We start from the raw sequence: 16213 nt of genomic DNA, 5'->3' as shown, positions 1-16213 counted from the left end.
TTGCACTTGGAAGAATTTCACTCTAGGAATGAGAAGAAAAAAAATGTTCCTTATAATCTTGGGTATGTCCTTTTATCAAAATTAGTTGTACCATGTGTGATAGTGTTTGTAAGGTAAGTTAGAAATGAAATTTTCTGTAGGTTCAATGTCTCTTCATATCTGTCGAACTGCATTGCTTACCTTGTGCCCATAACTTCAGAGAAAGGTACTGTCTTTTTTTGAAATGCAATAAGAATTTCCAAATAAAATCGTACATAATATAATGACAACTATATTTCTCAGAGAAAGAGAGTGTGTGTGTGTGTGTGGGGGGGGGTAAAACAAGTTATCAGTTTTGATGATTTAAGAATTTCTTAGTTTATCCATTTTTTTTTTTAATTCCCAACCTAATGAAAAGTTGAAGCAGGGTGGGGTGGGGGTAGTTCATTTTTAATGCAATAATTCTGGATTTTTGCTTTGTCTTCTGACATTTTTTGCTATCATTAAAATTCTATTGAGTGATTAGAAGTGGGTGGGGGACGATTCTTATTTGCAATCTCATTCAAGTAATTCTCTTTCTAAATTCTTTCAATTTACCAATTGTGCAATTTCTTTGCTATTTCAGAGAACAGAAAGTTGACTTTTGGTTTACTTTCGGGGGCACCTCATAACTCTCACTTCCCTTATTTTGTTCTTTAGTTTTCATATTTCATGAGCAATATTTCTGACAAAGAGGGACGAATTGCTATTTTCTGGGTCAGAATCTATCTCTTATTGTTGGTTAGTTTTTGACCTTGAAGTGGTATTTTTTTTTTTTTTGCAAATATAATTAGCATAAAGATTTTGAAAGCTCTTTGTTTTGCTTAAATTATTTAAGCAAAACACTAGATAGTTGTAACTTTTGGTATTATAAATCTTATACTATATTTTTTACCTTAAATTTTGAGTGCATTCTGAGTTTCTCTTGGATGGGATGAAGTGTCTTCTATCAATCTTCAGTTATTTGAAAATCAAATAAATTGGTGATTTTGATAAGGTAGGGATTGTTTCTTTAGCGATTTCAAGGGCCAGTGCAAAATACTAAAAATTAGCCTTGTGTTACTCATAGGTTTATAAACTCAACATATTTAGACTCGGCACATTTTAAATAAAAACTTGTACAAAAAATATCAGAATAATCGATTTACAAGAACCTAGAAGCAAAATTATATACATAATGAAAAAATATTTACAAAACTTGGACCTGCATGTTAATATTTGTACACATTGTTTTCTGATATAACATAACTTGCATGAAATAGTCCATGAATAGCTTGGTTTTTTTTCTTTTTTTTTTTTCTTTTTCTTTTTTTTTACTTTTTTTCTCTTTTTTTTTTTTTCTTTTTTTTTCTTTTTTAAATTATACTTTTGTTTTGATCCCCACCCCCACCCCTCCTCGGCCTAACTATTACAAAAGATTATGGCTTCAGCTACAGATTATATTATCCACGTTATACTTGTACATCAAGTCTGTGTTGCTTAAAGCAATGACGAGTTTTTCAAAGGAGGATTGCGGCTGAAACAGGAGGTGTCAGTAAATGCCTGAATGGCATGGGAGAAAATCTTTAATGTTTGCTCTTTTAATTGAAATTTATGGAATCTGTTGCCTTTCTTTATTACAGAGCTGTCTTTCCATGACATTTCCTGTTGCCGTGAAAGCTGCTATGATGATGGTAATTACGCTTCCTTTCCATCCAGAATTAGATGCTCCTCCAAAAACTGCTAGCTTTCTTGTAATGCATAAATAATATTTATCTGATGTGTTCTTAGACTTTTTTTTTTCTTATATATATATTTTTTTTTTGTTTAAATATACAAACAGGAACCCAAAATATTATTTAGCTTTTGTTTTTATATTTCTGATTTTTTTTGTGCTTTGACAGATTTTGACTGTGATACATTAGACCACACAAGCAATCATGAAGATTTTTTGATTGAAGACTCTATAAAAGGTAATTATTTTTTTAAATAACTGCCGTCTGCATGAATATTTATTTATGTAAACATAAAAAAGTAAAAGCCATATCTAAACAATACTGTGGATTGATGTTATTTTTTGGGAATATCTATGAACATATCTTATATGTAAAGGCAAATTATCTCTTATTAAAATAGTTTCAGTAAAAAAGTTTTCTCAGTCATGTTAGACCTCTCTAACTGCTTGTCATGTGCAAATTTTTGCAACTGGTTCAATATAATAGAAAAAAGAATGCAAGTAGCGTGTAATGCATTTGGCTTTGACATTCTAGGATAACTGTAGGGCACATCTACTTAGTACGCTGGTTAAGTAATGTATGCATAATATGGATTGTGCTATATTATATATTATGTTCAAGTAAAATCAAAGTGTATATGGTAGGTATTATTTATTGAATAATTACCTCCCATGTTAGGAGTGGATCAATAAATAATGTTATTGTTTCAACGTGGTCCATAATCTGCATAAGTATGCAGTTGTTAAATGTAGAAAGCCTGAAAGAGATCCGGCATTTTAACTGATTTTATTCCAGAAAATCTGTGTAGTTATTAGCAATAATTGTAAAAGTATGTGTACTCTAAAGAAACTAATCACATAAGTTATATCAAAATATTTTTTAAAATGCCTAATTACATTCCATTAATGAACATGTAAACCTGCACAAACTAGGGATGCCAGTAAGCAATCATGCTTATAATATGTATCCATCTTGTATGTCTTGGACAGTTTTAATGTTTTGCTTTAATGTTTAGAGATAAACGTGAAAGAAATATTGAAGCATTTTAAACTTTTGAAATGAAAGTTATTGTTCTGAAAAACCCTATAATCAATCAATACCATGCACTGAAGTTGCTTGTAAGAAGTTGTTTTGAAGCAAAAGAAACATCAGAATAAAAAGAAAACTTGTAAAAAGATGACGACGATGATGAAGATGGGAAAGAAGAAAAACAACAAGTGGATGAAAATGTTGCAGACGAATACAAAAAAGTAGATGAAAATGTTGCAGACGAAGATGGAAAAGTAGATGAAAATGTTGCAGACGAAGAGGGAAAAGTAGATGAAAATGTTGCAGACGAAGAGGGAAAAGTAGATGAAAATGTTGCAGACGAAGACGGAAAAGTAGATGAAAATGTTGCAGACGGTGAATAATAAAAATCTGAAAAAGAATAAATAGAAGAAAAAGAAAAATGCAAAGCCGAAGATGCAGGAGATGGTGAAAAGGATGAAGATGGTATCAAAGGAAGGAGATACATAAAAATGAACATGCGGAGACAGAAGACGAGGGAAAAATAAGAGCAAGAAGATGGCACAGAAGACGAAAGAAGACGAAGGGTTACTGCAGAAGTAATGCTAGTGAAGTGAGAATCAGAAGTGACTGCCACTTATAAACGTGTTTGTTTACCTGCTCATGTAACAAATGTCGATTGTGATGGATTTAACACGCTGCACACTGATTTAATAACATATATAGTTGGGAATTTTCGTGAGAACATGTTACAACAATAATTTATGTCGTTTTAGTAGTGAGTAAATATTTTGTTGCAGATAATGTGTCTGATAGCAATATTGAGGAAGGCTTTTTCAATGTTTGGAAAATAGTATTCTTTTATTCAAAAAATGACTAATTCTGACACTATGGTGTTTGAATGCCATTCTGTCATTCTTCTGAACTTAGAATTGGAAGGAAGTGGTCCGTATTCTTAAATGTTATGCAAACATAATATGTATGAAACAAAACATTTACTAAGTGGAATAATTACCTGGTGTCTTGTAGTTAATTATTACTGTTAATAAAGAATTGGTGAGTTTTGTAGGAGGACTAAAATTAGAGAGGAAAATATTTGTTACTACCATTATAAGATTACGGTATTGAGAGAGTGAGTCAAGAAGGAGAAAATATACTTTGTATCAAAAGATGAGGAAATGTGCATAGTCTTGTACAAAAACATACTGCCGTATAAGTTTGGAATGGTGAGTGCAGAAGCTTTGCATAGGAATTGCCTCGTTGGATTCTTATGTCTGAAGTTGTGAAGGAAAAATCATTATCATTTTATTATATTAGATAGAAGAAAAGATATAGTCTTTAAGTACCTGATGCTGATGAACAATTTGCAAGTCTTTTAAATCTTTTTCTAACAACATGCCCTGAATTATGCTCATCCTTAGTTCTGTCTCCACTAGGATCTTTTGATCACTCGGGTGTCTCAAAGATAAAACAAAGTATAACAAAACCCCAAATATCCATCTCCATCAAACTGTGTACCGATATTCGATGGCTGACTGAGTTTCTGAATGTTCATATCTGAACTCCGCCTACGCTCAATGCTTGAAAAGAATGCATTGGATATAGCATCTGGCTTAACTGATTTGTTGATTATGGACATAGACAACTACACCAAAAATTTCAACAGAAGATGAACAGCAAGCTTTGGTACACTCATGAATGTGCTGCTACCATTGCACACAGAAACTACTATTTGCTTTCAATGTAATAGAGGTTTTGAAACTAAAACCGCCTTTAGAACTGTGAACAATCACTGCAAAAGGATTATAGAAAATGCAAGAGTATGCTCAGTTCACCAAGTCCAAATAGCTTGGTTCTCATGAGTTTTGGCGAATAACAAACGAGGTCTTAAATAGATGTGTTCTCTGTTCTGACCATTATCAATCGGCCTAAGGTGATTTTCTCAACACTTTACCTATACAAGAGCCAGGTACGTCCTAAAATGGAGTACTGTTGCCAGATCCAGGTGGGAGTTGCTCAAACCAGCTTATCCTGCCTTGACAAAGTTCAAAACTGGCTTCGAAATCTAGTAGATGAAGCCGTTTTCTGCAACCTTTTTCCTACAGAAAAGATGTTGCGAGCCTGACTCTGCTCTATCGTTATTTTCATGGCAAGTGCTCGTCTGAGCTTCACTCTGTGATGCCCCCTTGCTAAACTTGCACAAAACACACTCATCTAGTTACAATAACTATCAACAATTTCCCCCACAATCTATCTGTGCCTACATCTAAACGCAGATTCCATGAACAAAGCTCCTTTTCTAGAACTGTTCGACTTTTCAGCTGACTACAATATGGCTGTCTTCAAATCCAACTTTAGCAAGTTCTTGTTGAGCCGTTCCCCTAAATAATCCATTTCTACCCTAGTTCTGCCACTATTACTATGCCATTGTCCCGGTGACCACCGTACACTTATTAACTCTTATCCTCGTGTGACCTTCAGGTCACTAAAAGTAGTGACTCCTGTTAAAATAAGAAAAAGAAAAAAGTGCAATTCTGTTCCAAAGACCATATTACGATTCATATTCTTTTTAATTTTTATAATTTTAAAGTCACATGTTCTCATTCTTTTTATGGATGTCTGGTTCAAATTCTACCTCATTATCGATCACGATGAAGCATACTCATACAAGTGTTCTAATTATTATGCAGGTTCAGAGATGCTGAAAGCTATGTGTCACATGTATCGCAATCTAAAAGGATACGATAAAATCTGATGTCTGCAACTCAAAGATGTGTCAATTTCTTCATAAAAAGCAATACATAAAAATAAATGCATACAGCAAATCCATTAAGGATATGGATTTCCTGTTAATTGACAAAAGAAGATTTATTTTTATATATAGAAAAATTCTATGAGTAAATTTATATCCCAAGTTTGCCTCTCCTTAACTCTCTACTTTCCATCATAATTTCGGAGGCACTGTTAAGAGTTTCAGTTAGGCTGTTCATGGGAATTACACCATGCTCATGACTTGGACATCATTACTGCGTCTGTGAAACAGTTAAAGGATTAACTGAAAATATAGGTAAATCGTCTGGAGGTCGAGGGTTTGAGGGTGAACTTGCCTAAAACCAAAGTGATGGTGTGTGGCTTTGACCTACAATCCCTAAAGGACTCTGGTTAGAATGCTGTTAGAAGCAATGCAATTTAACCTGTGTCTATTGTGGGTATGAGTCAATAAAAAGTGCACTTACCTGAAAATTAAGTTCCGAATCATAATTCGTACAGTCATAGAAGCAGGAAACGGGGAGGGAATTCCAAAATCTAGCAGTCCAAGGGAAGAAACTATTGTAGTAGAAGACTTTCCATTATTTACAGACCTCAACAATGAAGGAGTTATTGCTAGACTGGTTTGTTGGGTGTATGAACGTTAAGGGGATACAGGTGCAATTAGTTCATCAGAGCACATTTCATTAAAATACTTGGAAAACACAAGGATGTAACATTGTGACGATGGGACAGAGGTTTGCTTGGTTAGGACATCTTAGATCGGAGACTTTTGGACCTGTACTCATGATCCTAAATGAGCATTTTAAGTAACAATATGCCTTGTTTGGGGTGAAAAAAAGTAGTTTAAAAAAAAGTGTTTTCTTATTTCCATTACATTAATTTAATCCTCCATTGATACCTTCAGTTTCATGGAAAGACTGGAAACTCTGCCTACAGGTATGTCAAATCCTCAAACTACATCCACAGCAATTACTGTTTTCAGTAGTTACCTCACCACGGTTTGGTCAACTAATCCTTTGATTGGCTTTGGGGGGGATTGAAACTGATACCTTCAGACAATGCTCACTTAGAATCTTAGATATTCCGCTTCTCTATCCACTGTGCCACAGGCCTCAAAGGGCAATGAAGGTTGTATTTTTTGGTCTTATAAATCTACAATCTTCCAATTGTATTGATTAATTTATTTTTAACTTTTTGGACTATTATCCTCATTTTCTAGTTGTTTTTCAGGCGGTCAGAGGATTAGTCGACCAAACCGTGGTGAGATAGCAACTACTGAAAGCAGTAATTACTGTGGATGTAGTTGGAGGATTTGACATTCCTATCCCGTTGCGGTTAACCTGACGAAGGCAAGAGAAATAATTGGCCGAAACATAAAAACAACAAGTAGAAGATGAGGATAACAGTCCAAATAATTAAATGATCTGTTCTGTTATCAAAACACTGATTTAAGAATCTGTTACATTGATTGAATATAAAAGAATATATAAAAATATTCTTAAACTGGAGAAAGTACTTGGATATATACATTTCATTTTGATCAAAGGGTGTCTCAATAATATATCGAGGTAGACAAATTTATATGTAAACTGATCTTCTACTCTAAATTCTAAAATAATTTTTCCCTTAGTTTGCTCTCCCCCCTAAAACTTATTTTTTTATGTATTTTTTTGTGGAAAAATATCCTAATCTACAAATTTGCTTTACTTTTAAATGTAAATATAATTTTCTTTTTATTTTGACAAACTTTTGTGTATTATATCCTAGAATTTAATAAACTTGTAAGATTTTCATCTATATATTTTCCCTTGTGCCATTTTTACCAAAATTTGATTTTAAATTTGCCATTTTTTTAATTTATTCACTAATTAAACATTTTTCAAATGATTTCGAATGTGTTTTTTATTATCAGTAACACATCATCCAAGTTGCAGCTCGCTCCTCACACGAGGGCTGTAGTTCCACAGGTTTGCAAATTCATCCAGATTTAGTAATTTTTGCTATTGGCTACTCATATCCTTGAAATTGATGATGATTGGATAATGGGAGAATTGTTTAAAAAAAAAAAAAAAAAAAAAAAAAAAAAGCTATTGTTCACCACACTTGTAGATTCTGCAAAAATTACAAATGCCTAATTTCAACCCAATATGATTTCTAGTCTTCTTGGTATCTTAGCTGCAGCTATTTTACTCTTATAATGGTTTCTTGATGCTAGCAATTGTTGTATTTATTTGCTAAAAACGTTTGAATGACATGTAACCATTTTTGTTACATCTTAGTCATAAGGATGTTTTTTTTTTATCTCGGTGGAAGCAAAGTTACCAACTGTCTTTAAAATGCTATCTACTGAGATGTGGGAGTAGTTTTTAATGTGATTGTGTAATATATTTTTGGAACAAGTTTTCGGATGAGATATAAATAAGAGAAGCAATAACTTGAAACATTTTCAGATGCAATTTGAATTCTGAAATAAAATAACGAGAATCAGATTAAGGGGGGGGGGCATTCTTGGAAACTATCCGATGAAATATTTAACACAATTTTTTTCTGTATTCTATTAATACCATAAATATTAACTTGAGCAAAATCCATGAATGTTGAAGAAAAGATGAAATTGATATTGGAATGTGTTTCTAACTTTGCTTAATTTATTTATTTTTTTTTTTTTGTAGAATGTGCTGTTAGACACAATAAGGATGAGAGTTTGTTAGCAGAAAAGACAGTAGTGCCCCTTGGAATAGAGTTGCAGCAGGAATTAAAGGAAACTGATCACGATAAAACGGGAGAACAGCAGCAGAATTCTGTTGAGGAAACAGAGAAACGTGTAGCAGAATGTATTACGGGGCACATTAGTGAAGATGAAGATGCTGTCAAGGAAAAGAGGAAAGATGATTTAAAGGAAGAGGAGAAAAGTTCAATGAAAAGCAAAAATAACGAAAATGTGGATGAAAACTTGAAGGAAGTGTCCATGGAAGAAAGAACGAAAGATGATTTGGAGGAAAGGCTAATAGAAGATCTGGAGGAAAAGGTGAAAGATCACTTGGAAGAAAAGTTGGAGAGAGAAATAAATAATGACTTGGTGAAAGGGTCAATGGAAAGTATAGAGGAAAAAGTGAAAAAGTCATCATTAGAGAAATCAGAGGAGAAAGATGAGATGGAGGAAGCAAAGGAGAAAGATGAGATGGAGGAAGCTGAGGAGAAAGATGAGATGGAGGAAGCTGAGGAGAAAGATAAGATGGAGGAAGCTGAGGCGAAAGATGAGTTGAAGGAAGCAGAGGAGAAAGATGAGATGGAGGAAGCAGAGGAGAAAGATGAGATGGAGGAAGCGGAGGAGAAAGATGAGATGGAGGAAGCAGAGGAGAAAGATGAGATGGAGGAAGCGGAGGAGAAAGATGAGATGGAGGAAGCAGAGGAGAAAGATGAGATGGAGGAAGCGGAGGAGAAAGATGAGATGGAGGAAGCGGCGGAGAAAGATGAGATGGAGGAAGCGGCGGAGAAAGATGAGATGGAGGAAGCGGAGAAGAAAGATGAGATGGAGGAAGCGGAGAAGAAAGATGAGATGGAGGAAGCGGAGAAGAAAGATGAGATGGAGGAAGCGGAGAAGAAAGATGAGATGGAGGAAGCGGAGGAGAAAGAGGAGATGGAGGAAGCGGAGAAGAAAGATGAGATGGAGGAAGCGGAGGGGAAAGATGAGTTGAAGGAAGCAGAGGAGAAAGATGAGATGGAGGAAGCGGAGGCAAAAGATGAGATGAAGGAAGCGGAGGCAAAAGATGAGATGAAGGAAGCAGAGGGGAAAGATGAGTTGGAGGAAGCGGAGGGGAAAGATGAGATGGAGGAAGCGGAGGGGAAATATGAGTTGGAGGAAGCGGAGGCGAAAGCTGAGATGGAGAAAGATGAGAAAGCTGAGATGGAGGAAGTGGAGGAGAAAGATGAGTTGGAGTTGGATGCCGATTATTCTGATGGACTGGAGGTGAAGGATTGTTTGGAAGAGAAAGATGATATGAAAAAGAAAGATAATTCTGGGGAAATGGAGGATAACGATGTCTCTGAGGAAGTTGAGAAGAAAGATGAGGAAGAGTCAGCAGACGACTTGGAAGAAGAGGAGGAGGAGGATGAAGAAAATTTTGAGGAAGCATCAACAGAAGATTTGGACAAAAAAAAAAGTAAATCAGAAGATCTTAGTGAATGAATGCAAGAAAATTTGTTGAATTTAAAATTAACTTTTCACACATTTCTTTATTCTCTTCTAATGATTTCTGAACTTTGTTTTCCACCAAGTTTCAGTTTGGAAAATACTCATTTTTTGTTTTTAATTTTAAACCAGTGAAAATAATCAAAATTAAAAAAATTTTTTTTTTTTTGTAAATACTTAAAATTCATTGAATAACTGTTGAGAAAGGAAACCAAGACCAAAGGTTGACTATGTCTTTCAGGAATTCTTGCATTTGGCCTTTTAATTTGAAGACTTTTTCCCCAAATGATACTGTTGAAACTTTTCCCACTTCTCACTCTTCTCAAACAAATGTTTAAGTGACCTGCTTTCAAAGTGACCAACGAGCAGGTTACTTACTTTCTTTTAATGGAGGATTGAGATGTTCATTAGAATTGCGAACATATGAATCAGTTTTAATCAGTTATTTCTGCTGTTTGAATATTGCAGTTTTTATTTCCACATAATGGATAGCAACACCTAAAGAAGCATTTATGTTTCTATCTATGTCTGACTTTGAAATATTGAGTAATTAAAGATTACCTTCTAAATAACTGCATTCTTAAAAGGTAAATGTTATCAACTTGATGTGCTCTGTTTGACTTCTAACATGAGAACTGGGTTGTGAAACAGTTAAGAAATATTTTAACAAGCGCAGATCAAATGAAAGCGTCAAATGAGAACATTCCAATCTTTTTGCTGCTGAACCTTACAAAAAAAAAAAATGTATAAAAGAACGTCTTATAATGTTGCTTCTGCCAAAGGTAACATTTTTTACAAGTTGAACTGTTTTTTTTTTGTTTTTTTTTTCTTTGTTACTACAAAGAAAAAAGATAGTTTGCAGATGTTACAGAGCAAATCTAAACACAGAAACCGTTTGTTTACCTCTTAATAGTGTGATCACCTAAAAAAAATAACTGGAAATCAAATGTTAAATTATTTAACTATTTGAGATGAAGGTATGAACAATCTGAATCTTTATAAATTGTACAGTGCACATATCAGAAAAGAATCCCGCCAAAATCTTTAGCATTTTTTTTTTTTTTTCACGACAATAACACTTTATATGAAAAAAATAAAAAAAAGAAGCAGATTTATTGCTTGCTCTCACATTTTCACTAATCTTTATTTTCAATACTGGAATAACTTTTTTAATGGAAAAAAACAAAAACAAAATGGATAAAACCAATTAACATTTTGGATTAACAAAATACAAAAAAAAAAACAATTTTTGTTTAATCATTCATTATTTATTTATCCTCTCATTTGTGAGATTTTTTTTGTTTATTTTGTTTTTTTTTTAATTATGAAGAAAATCATTTCTCTGATCTGAACACAAAAAATATCAGTCACTTGAACACGTGACATCTTTTGGTTTCACTCCTCTTCACAATCTCCCTCTCTTCATTCTTAATAACTTCTAAACCTTACAAGGATGTTTAATATCTCAACTTCGTTGACATTCTGCTTTTTTTATTTAAAATATATGGACTAAAGTTTTTTGTTGTTGCTCTTTTTTTTTTCTTTTGCATTATTTAAAAGAAAAAAGAATAATAAAACCAAAGAAAGCTAATCCATAATTTTGCTTCATCCTTTCTTTCATTTTTGTCAAAATGTTCATGCACATTTACAGTTATTCGTTGTCAGCTCTTTTATCTGATAAGCGTACTTGCATTTATCGATAAGTTAGCATGCTCATTAGCGTTTTTAAACATTTACAAAACAATCTCTAAGGATTTTAATTACCCATACTAGTAAAATTTTAATAATTTAAAAAAATCATCAAACAAGCTCAGACATACAGCCTTTTTTATTTTTTTCTTTAAAATTGCAGGACATTTTTGTTTAGAGAAACTTGAGATCTATTATTGATTGTTAAGCAACTTATTTCCCTGAATAATAGGTTCTTTTTAATAAAATCACAAAATATAAGAGTTTAATTGAAAATGAGATTTTCTTTTTTTTTGTCACTTTATTCAAAAAGGTTTGCCATTTTACAAAGTCAAGTGTTGAATATGATATATTTCATGTGATGCCCATTTTCGGTGATGCAGATATGAATGCATTTATGAAAGTTTGCATCCACTCTCTGCAGCAGGTTTTTGTCTATTTCTGTGATTATCAATACAATTCTGTGCGAAAAGAATGAACCTAGTTTAGAATTGTCTCTTGAGAACTATCTGATGTCAAGTTAAGTTAAAATGCTCACACAATTCTCTCTAAACAATTATGACTGACCATTATTTTTCACATAGCTCTCGTATGTCAAAATCTTAGTTCAAAATGTGTTCAGTTAAACATTTTATCTGAAACAAACAAAATAATTCATTATTAAATCATAAAATCACATGTCTTTGCCCCCCCCCGAACCCCCCCCCCCCATGCTTTTGTGATATATTTATACTAATATAGGGTAGAGTAATAGCAATTTCAAAATCACCTGTTATTTCTGCCCTACCCTGTACATTTCAAAATTGTTTTAGTTATAATTTGTAATTAAACTGAACAAGTTGCCCATCTCTCTGTCTTAGCTATCTATTCATTTCTTTTGCTCTATCTCACTATTTTGATTCAACCTTTCTTTAATAATTTTTAACATGTCTCAGTATTTAGAGAAAAAGTGACTCTTTTCAGCTAATTTGTATGCCTGTAACATGCTTATGCTGTGTACAATTGAAATTAAAGCACAGTATTTTATCTAATCAGAGACCATGTTGATGGGTAGAGTAGGATCGCGGAAGGATGATGTTTTGTTATGGCAAACTGGATACTAATTAAATAATAAAAGTAAAAGTTTGAATAGTTTAAAAAGGAAATTAATCTTATTTAATATGAGGTTGATAAGAAAGTTCTTGTGGTTTTTAACTTTTAAATTCAGATGAACATATCTGGATTCAAACAAATTTTGTTGATCGAAATAAGCACCATCAGATTCAACACACTTTAGCCAATGCAAAACAAGTGTATTTATGCCAGTAAAAATCTTGCTTTTTGCGGCAATGAAGTTGTTGAAGGCATTTTTGATATTGGTGTTTCTCACGCAGAAAGTTGTTGAGATGATTAAAAAAAGTGGTAGTCGGTAGGTGAGAGGTCTGGAGAGTATGGCAGATGAGACAGTTTTGTAACTCAATTCGTTCAACTTTTGCAGGTTTGGTTTAGCAATGAACATTGTTGTGGAGGAGAATTGCGTCTTTTCTTTTGACTAATGCTTGGTATTGTCAAAGTCACGGTACTTTTCTGCCATAATGATTTCACCTGCATCCAAAAAACTAGTGGATGAGACTGGTCTCATACCACCAAAGTTAGCATGACCTTCTTTTGGTGCAATTCTGACTTTGAGAAGTAACGTGGAGTTTTGCCGGTGTCTAACCACTAAGCCGAACATTGCCGGTTGTCGTAAAGAACCCACTTTTCATTGCAAGTCATAACCCAGTTGAAAAATAGGTTGTTCTTGTTGCATAATGGTGTTTCTTTTGGTTGTCATTCAATTTGTCTGGCATTCATCTATCAAGTTTTCTTGTCTTTCCAATCTCTCTCAAGTGCTTGGAAATCATTGTGTACCTTGCGTCTAATTCATAAGCAAATTCTCAAACCGTTGTGCATGGATTGGCTTCTTAATTGATCGTTGTCAACATCCGATGGCCGACTTTGTCGCCGCCACAAAATTTCTTAAACCAGTAGTCGTTACTGGGCCAAATGCTTTGTTGATATCGTGAGCTGTTTCAACAATTTTTCGGTCTAGCTTGAATTGAAATAAGAAAATTATGTGAGTTTGCTTTTTTCCATCTTGTATTCAACGTTCTGAAAAGAAGACATAATTGTTTTAAAACGATTGTAATTTAAATGATTAGATAAAGCGAAAAGCACTCTTTAAAATGATATATAAAGTAAAGGTATCATAACGAAAAACTTATTTGAAATCAAAATTTAAAATTTCGCAAGAACTTCCTTGTTCGCATAATATTTATGTAAATGAAAATGTAGTTAATCAATTTATTCAACTTTGATATGCTGCCGCCTCTATTAATTCTCGAAAGACAATGGATACCCCCTGTAATGGTGGTTGTGTGTGTAAGTGTGAGGCAAGAGTTGCACAATCTCCCACCATACCCCCTTCTGAAGTGGCATTGCTTGAGTTCAGCGGCAAGAAGTCCATGATTACTGGAAACAATGCTGAGAGTGCATACAGCACCTGGAATTCCCAAATGGTCACCCATTTTAGTACTGACCAGGCTCAATGTTGCTTAACTTTGGTGATCTGACAGGAACCGGTGTGTCAACGTGATTATCTAACTTGGATAAATCTACATAATAAATAATCAAAAAAAATTTAATTTGCTTGAAATTACTTGTAACAATTGAAAAGTTTTAAAATCACTATTTTCGTCAATAAGTAATTTTGATAAATACAAATTGAACTATTTTTTTTTCATTAATTTTTCTTGTAAAAAAAAAAATAAATGAAAGACAAAAATATCTGCTGTAAGGAAAGTGGGTGCCATCTACTATACTAAAAAAAAAACTCATGTGTATCTTATATCTTTACAAACCCACCATCCACTCATGAAGTATTGCCACATCTGAGCTGTTGCATCAGCCACTAGTCTTTTGCTTTTAGATAAGGTCCCAAAAAAGAATCTTCAATCTAAGAGGTCCCACACTGTCTACTAAGCTCCAGCCCCTGTCTCATTGTCACAATGTTCTTATGCTTATACATCAATGGAATATGTTCTAATGAATTTGCTGTTCTGATGCCTCCTTGATCCTCAATCAACCTAACAATGAGGTTCACAGGTGTCTTCAAAGCTTTCGGTTCTAATAGTCTTTTTTTTCTAGCACTGTTAACCTTTGGAATTCTATCCTTACTCTGTTTCCCTTACTGTACTGACAAGCAAAAATTTTAATGTAATGTAAATAAAGATCTTGCATAACTCTGCACTTAGTATGACCTTATGAATATGGCCCATAATTCATAGTATTCCTTCAGTGGCAATATGCCTTGTTTCGAATGAATAAAAGTTTAAAAAAAAAAAAATTAAAAAAAAATGGGTAAGGTTTTGGCCTCCATATATTATAATACATCATTGGTTTGAAGGAAGGAATGTCTAAAACTTGCCACAAAAGATAATGTATCCTTTATGAAGTTGATGCATCAGGTCACAAATCACGTTAGCAAAATTTTATAAATTACACTTAAAATTGCTCTTTCACTCACTCTTTTCTTAATATTTCTTTACAGCATAATGGATTTGGAACAAATTCAGTACTCCAACATTAGCTTAAAAGAATTTCCCATGACTATGACGGTCTTGGAAGTCGTGCTTTAAAGGCAACTTGAAATTATGAAATTAAGAAAAACTGACGAGCCAATGACAGTTTTGCATAGAAACATGTCAGGTTTTCTCATCTGTGAATGGATTTCAACCATTGGAAGGTTAGAACACAGACTCATAATATTGGAAAAAGAAACCCTTCAGTAGGGATCTATGTTAGAAGTTGGGTTCTAAGTTTTGGCTTATATTTTATTTTATTTTTTTCTCCACATTGAAGTTCTTATCTATCTCCATAGTTTTACACTTCTTGCACTTCTTGTGTACTCCATGCTTATAATTTCAATAAAAAACTGACTTACACTTCACTCCCTTTCCACATACGGAGCAGGAGAACCTTCCTCTTTCTTGAGGCTTTCCAATATTACAAACACATTTTGTTCTCATTAGCCTCCGTTCTTCCAAATCTTTATAAGAAGATCTTTATTTCACAGTCAACTACTTAATCATCAGCATACATTTCTTCCAGCTAACTCCTACAAAACTCCCTGGACAATGCTTCTATGAAAAGCAACAGACTCGAGACAGAACTTAGACGCACTTCTACTTTAATGCTGTCATTAAATGTTCTGAGCTTCCCGAACCTTTTTTTTTTTTTTTTTATTGATTTAAACATAAAAATAATTTGTGACTAAAATATTTGTAGTACTTGATCATATAATTATAATATATGATAAGTATGATGATGGCAACATGTTTTGTGAGACAATCGTGTTCTATGTCTTGTCTGGTGCATTTGTAGCATTTATTGTGACTAAAGTGTAAGCTATAGTTGCCTCTGGATGCAGGCCTGGACAAGTGATAAGGAGACTTAAATTTACCCACTTTACCAGGATCTGCGATGTTAAGATTTATTAGTAACTAGCGAGGGGTACCCTGTGTTGCCCGGGTGTTTGCAGGTGTGTGTGGAAACTCCAGGGGTGGGGGTGGGGGGTTAAAAAAAAAGTAAGTATGAGGATCGAACCCGAACCCTTGAGGCAAAGTTGTAAATTAAAGTGTGAAAAAAAAAAAAGTGCGACGTTAACGATTGCCCCACCGCGAGATGCTAACGGAAACACGTTTGAATTTATTTAATTACTTGGATTTGGCAGGTGCCTGTTTTAATGAGTTAATGAGGTCAAGTTTGACTGCGGGATTTCATTTACTGCTGAACGCTTTTT

At 33.7% G+C, this 16213-nt stretch overlaps 2 protein-coding genes across 4 annotated transcripts in view; one reads left to right on the top strand and one right to left on the bottom strand.

The window, feature by feature from the left end:
• The window catches only part of LOC145288052 (uncharacterized), a 72587-nt gene extending 61284 nt beyond the window's left edge, over window positions 1–11303 (top strand). For 2 of the 3 annotated variants that reach the window (XM_080136084.1, XM_080136083.1), the window contains exons 10-12: window positions 1641–1691; window positions 1902–1970; window positions 8186–11303. In XM_080136084.1, coding sequence (XP_079992210.1) covers window positions 1641–1691; window positions 1902–1970; window positions 8186–9702 — 1637 coding nt within the window. In that variant the 3' untranslated portion in view covers window positions 9703–11303. The remainder of the gene's footprint in view (window positions 1–1640; window positions 1692–1901; window positions 1971–8185) is intronic. The other variant, XM_080136085.1, reaches the window with a different exon arrangement.
• Window positions 11304–12118: 815 nt separating this feature from the next.
• The window catches only part of LOC145288054 (dynein light chain Tctex-type 5-like), a 58981-nt gene continuing 54886 nt past the window's right edge, over window positions 12119–16213 (bottom strand). The window contains exon 6 of the mRNA XM_080136086.1: window positions 12119–13524. The gene's annotated coding sequence lies outside the window, so the exon portion shown is untranslated. The remainder of the gene's footprint in view (window positions 13525–16213) is intronic.

The sequence above is a fragment of the Euprymna scolopes genome, chromosome 11 (assembly GCF_053919585.1).
Source record: "Euprymna scolopes isolate OS-2025 chromosome 11, ASM5391958v1, whole genome shotgun sequence".
Classification (NCBI taxonomy): Eukaryota; Metazoa; Mollusca; class Cephalopoda; order Sepiida; family Sepiolidae; genus Euprymna; species Euprymna scolopes.
This window is presented reverse-complemented; position numbering and strand designations above follow the sequence as displayed.